At 29.3% G+C, this 4,988-nt stretch overlaps 1 protein-coding gene and 1 non-coding gene across 2 annotated transcripts; both read right to left on the reverse strand.

Moving 5' to 3' along the window:
- Positions 1–477: 477 nt before the first annotated feature.
- Positions 478–2,914, reverse strand: Pgls (6-phosphogluconolactonase). Its single transcript, XM_085190604.1, has 4 exons — positions 2,693–2,914; positions 2,319–2,519; positions 1,818–2,098; positions 478–1,135 (listed from the first exon to the last, which is right to left on the reverse strand). Exons 1-4 carry the CDS (start codon positions 2,808–2,810, stop codon positions 1,037–1,039), a joined length of 699 nt encoding a protein of 232 aa, XP_085046730.1. The 5' UTR covers positions 2,811–2,914; the 3' UTR covers positions 478–1,036.
- An 844-nt stretch (positions 2,915–3,758) lies between these two features.
- TRNAL-CAG (transfer RNA leucine (anticodon CAG)) lies at positions 3,759–3,842 on the reverse strand. The gene has a single exon. It is a non-coding gene; the product is annotated as a tRNA-Leu (tRNA).
- Positions 3,843–4,988: the final 1,146 nt, after the last annotated feature.

The following is a 4,988-nucleotide window of genomic DNA, read 5'->3' on the forward strand; positions in this document are numbered from 1 at the left end:
GTTTTGGATTTTTATTTAATGCCTTCGCATACTGATAATCTTTTCTATATTATATTAATATGGCAAAGTGGGAATGTGGCATCCTGTGGAGCATTTAGCATTTCGGTTGAGTGCTTGATTTCAACTTGGCTTGGTCTTACCTACATATTAGACTTAAAAATTTCAGCTTTGTAAAATGATATAGGCCTGGGGGCCCTGGGATCTCAATCTAATAGTTTTTTGGTAAATGGTCTACTTGATTGTTCCATTATCTGATACTAGATTGACTCTTCATCATTAAAAGGACAATATCTTCATATCACTTCTGATAATATTTGATTGTACAATTATATTTTTTTTCTATCCAATAAAATTACTTAGCCCTTATAAGATATTTTTTTGTCTTTCGTTCATTGAACTTGCGTTAGAAAGAAAAAATAATCAAAATCACAAGATAATCGAAACGAAGAGGAAAAAATGTAAATAATATAAAATATATATAATATAAAAAAATTTATGCAAAAGGAATGTCTTAACAATTGTACAATTAACAATATAAAAGGCACCATCTATAAAATCACTATCTAATTGTAATAAAGAATGAAAAATTATTGTATGCTTAATTAAACATAAAATGCATATTTAATAAATAAATAATCTAATTCCAAAAAAGTAAATATATTTTTTGTATCAAGCTCTTATTTAATTTGGCCATTTACTTAGTATATAGCATACACTATTCAATATATAAATATGGATAGTTGTTCATATTAAGATAAAATTTGGCATTTTTCAATTTAACTTTTTCTCTTTTTCCCACTCAGGTACATTAATTACAATTTAATTTTCATAAAATATGTTTTGGCTAACATTTCTGTGTAACTAGATATTTTAAAAGTGCCTGTAATGGCCTATTTCAATAAAGAATATTTAAATTTTGTTGTCATTACAAGTTAATAATTAAACGCTAATTGATGTCTGAGTACATCCCATGTACTCCAAAATGAAGAGCAAATAGTGATTTTTCATGTAGAATATATTTTTTATGAATATAACTTCATAAATGTATTGAAGCAGCTTCATCCACTATCCAATATAAAGAACCTTCAGGTTTTACTTTAGTAGCTGGCAGATCTTCATTGTCCTTCAAAATACGCTGAAAACATTTATTTATTATTTAATAAATAAAGCCTTTTGTGGTGCAGTGTTTGACTGTAAACAATGGTTGTTGGTTCAATTCTCACACAGTGGAATATTTATATTTAAAATATTTACATTTTCCTGTTATGATAGACAATGTGAGGCACTGATGGGCGGCACATTATCAAGAGAGTGGCTTTAAAAAACAATAAAAATAGTAAATCCATAACTATTGTGTTTACACTCAAATGAAACAGAAAACTATGTTCCCAGCTTCCTCTGCCTACCCTGCTGTGTGTGAGATAAAGTGTGAAGCTAAAAAAAAACAAAAATCACAAATAAATGAATTGATGCAATTGCAATACATAATTACTATGACTTAAGAATATTTTTAAATTTATATTGAGATATGCAATCATATTAGAAGATAAGTAAGTACATTTGATAATATTGTAATAAAATATTTTTTTTTGCTTCACACTATCTTCTATATCTACAAATAAATAATAGGTAAGACTAGTCAATAATAATAAAATAATAAATATTAATATTTCTAACTTGCAATAGTAAAACAAAACATAATATATCGAAGATCAGGAAGGTCTAGGTAAAGTATCAAGTTACCTATGTTGCTAAACGCTAGGTTTCCTCTGCCAACCCTACTATAAATTTAAAAAATGTATAACTGAATCAGTTACCTTTGCCATATCAGCTTTACCCGCCCCACTAATAGCAAAAATACAATTTCTTGCATTATTAATAACTTTGTAAGTCAAAGTAATTCTTGACGGTGGTGGTTTTGGTGAATCCATTATAGAGGCCACATTAAGACTTGCTTCCTTGAGTAAGCTATGGTTTGGGAATAATGAACATGTATGTCCATCTGGCCCCATACCCAGCAAGAGGAGGTCGAATTTGTAAATGTCACTATTGAATGCATTTTTTAGTTTTTGGTCATAGTCTAGTGCTGCATCTTGAGCTGTAAATCATATTGAAAAATGTTAGTTTAATATAAAATTGTTAATGTAATAATTTATTATTATGAGTAATATATTACCAAAAATAAAAGTTACAAAAAACATTTAGTATTAGAAATATAAAAGTTGTGAGGCAGATGAGGGTAACACAAGAATGAAACAAATGTTGAAAATGTGAAAACACAATTTGGGAATGTGAAGATAAAAAAATAAATAACTTACCTGATACTCCTTGTTTTATAGTTATAAACTGATCTCTTTTCAATTTAGTTTTGGGTATTAACATTTTATCGTAAGCACCAAATGTAGAGTCCTCACTGTCTTCTGGAACAACTCTTTCATCGCAAAATGCAAGAACCCATTTCGACCAGTCCGTCTCCACTTGGGGTAATCCTTCACACAAATATTTTACCACTGATCCACCTAATATTGGAAAAAAGTGATAACCATTACATATCATTATTAATCATATTTTAATATACTTTTTTCATTAAATTTGTCTCACGTATGATTATAAATTAATAAATTATGGTAATATAGAGATTATATTCTTATATGATATTATAAACATAATCAAAAACTCCCAAGAACTTTACCTGAAAGACCGACGAAAAACTTTCCACGATTCAATATGGCATCGTTAGAAATTTTCTCTATATACGAAGACAGCTTTTTAATTAGCTCTTGTTCGTCAGCCACTTTGATAATGGTCATATTTAATTTACTAATTGACTAACTATAAAGTTTTAAAGTTCACTAAAATTACTGTGTAATGACAGGCACAACCTTCAAACTTCAAATTCGAAGTTCAAATAAATTGTCAACGTTATGTTTAAGAGCACGCAGAGTAATATGGGACGTTACATTTTTTGATTAATTCATTATCAAAATAAATCGATAATTATGAAAATAAAAAATCTTATTCGATTTTATAATCAAAATATATATTTTTTAAATTTTATAAATTATTGACAATATATTTTTTAAACACAATAGACTTCATTTACATAAATGATTTACTTCAGTTGAAAAAATTTAATGACTGATGAATGACATGACTTTTCTTTAATTAAAAGATTTTAAAGATTATACTCTATACTCTATTTATCGTACTTGAACTCTTCTTATACTTCACCCATTCACATAAATAATAATATTTTTAGATCAAAAAGCTATAAATAAAATTTTATACCTATTTTTAAAAGATTTTTAAATAATTATTAATTATTTCTTTCAGTTTCACTCTGTTTCCTGCAGATTGCAGGGTAGGCAGGAGGAACCTAGTGTAAAGATGCTCCCTTCTCAACTTTCCATCGAATTCTGGAGATATTGCCTGTTATGTAGCGGAACTCAACGCCGCACTTTGCCTCGTTCCAGAGCGAGGACACTAAAATAGTAAATATTTCATTTCCTGGAGTGGGAATCGAACCCACAACCAGTCGCTTTTAGCCATTACAAATATTAATTGTTAATAAAAAAAGTAGTGCTGTAACACTACACTATTCTACGTAGGTATTTAATCTTTTTCACACATGATAATTATATTGTATCGCAGAAATTTATACATAAGAATAGTTTTTAGAACATAACAATCAACTTCTATGTAACAAAACAAAAAAAATAGAAAATATGAACGTCACAGGTAATTAAAAGCAAAAAGTTTGTCAGAAGTGGGATTCGAACCCACGCCCACAGAAGTGGACTGCGACCTGAACGCAGCGCCTTAGACCGCTCGGCCATCCTGACGTGTTTCATAATATTGAAAATTATAATAACTAAGTGGAGTGTTATTTGAAATATATGTTACAAATTATTGTTTATTTATAGTTTGATTTTAATAAAGGTAGACTAGTTAAATATATTGTTAGTAAATTTAAAATTGTTCATGTACAATTTTTAAACGTAGGTTTTTTTAAATAACAGTTTAATAAAATGACCTTTAACTTTCAACATTAATAATTTACATAAACATTTTTTTATTTTTATTTTGAGAGTGTCAAATAAAATGTTAGGATTATTTTGCTTCGGCTTGAGTTGGTACGGTAAAGTAAATAAAAAAAAAACATATTTTAATTTTAAATATTCCTACCTGTTTTTCATTACAACAAATATTTAAATAATTAAAACTTTTATTCGCTATTAAAGTCATAAAGTTCAATAAAAAATGTTCAAGTGCGTTTCACCGATAGATGGCAGCACTAAATATCTAAACAAAATTTTTAAAAACTTAATCTTCTCACCACTAGGTGGTGCTAAACATAAACTAAACATATTGCTCCATATAATTATGGAGACATGTGAGACCTAATATATACGAATTCACATATATGAAAAAGTGAAAGTATTACCCAAAATGGGCACGTCGACCGCCACCGGCCGGTTGTTGACCGTCAAAAGTATTCGCCATGACGTAATTGTAGTAATATCGATGACTGTACGCAAAGCTTTTACTATTTACTATAATATATAGGTATAGGTAGTAATTATCTAGGTGGGGTAGAGTGCGAGCTTTTCTTTCAGTTCAGTCCAGTCACAAGGGTGTGACTGTAACGCGACAGTTGCGGAATCGATCCCTACTTGAGGATATTACTTAATATGTTCATTTCTTCGATCTGGCACCAAGGCAAAAGTCTGCCGTTGATTTCCGCCACTGAACACGCGATGCCTCAAAAAATTCAGCGGAAAGTGGGGGACGGACCTACCTTGGCACCAGAGCGAAGCAATAGAAATATAAATTTAAATAAATATTTCATTGGCTCGAATGGACATCGAATCACAACCAATGTGTTTACAATAACACTTTGTGCCCCTGCGCCACGATTGGCCTTAATCTTTATTAATTAGGTCATTATAATTAAAACGATATATATAATATTCTGTTCATTTAGCTAT

Source organism: Heliconius melpomene, chromosome 10, assembly GCF_056956725.1.
Source record: "Heliconius melpomene rosina isolate 202511_hmr_F chromosome 10, ASM5695672v1, whole genome shotgun sequence".
NCBI lineage: Eukaryota > Metazoa > Arthropoda > Insecta > Lepidoptera > Nymphalidae > Heliconius > Heliconius melpomene.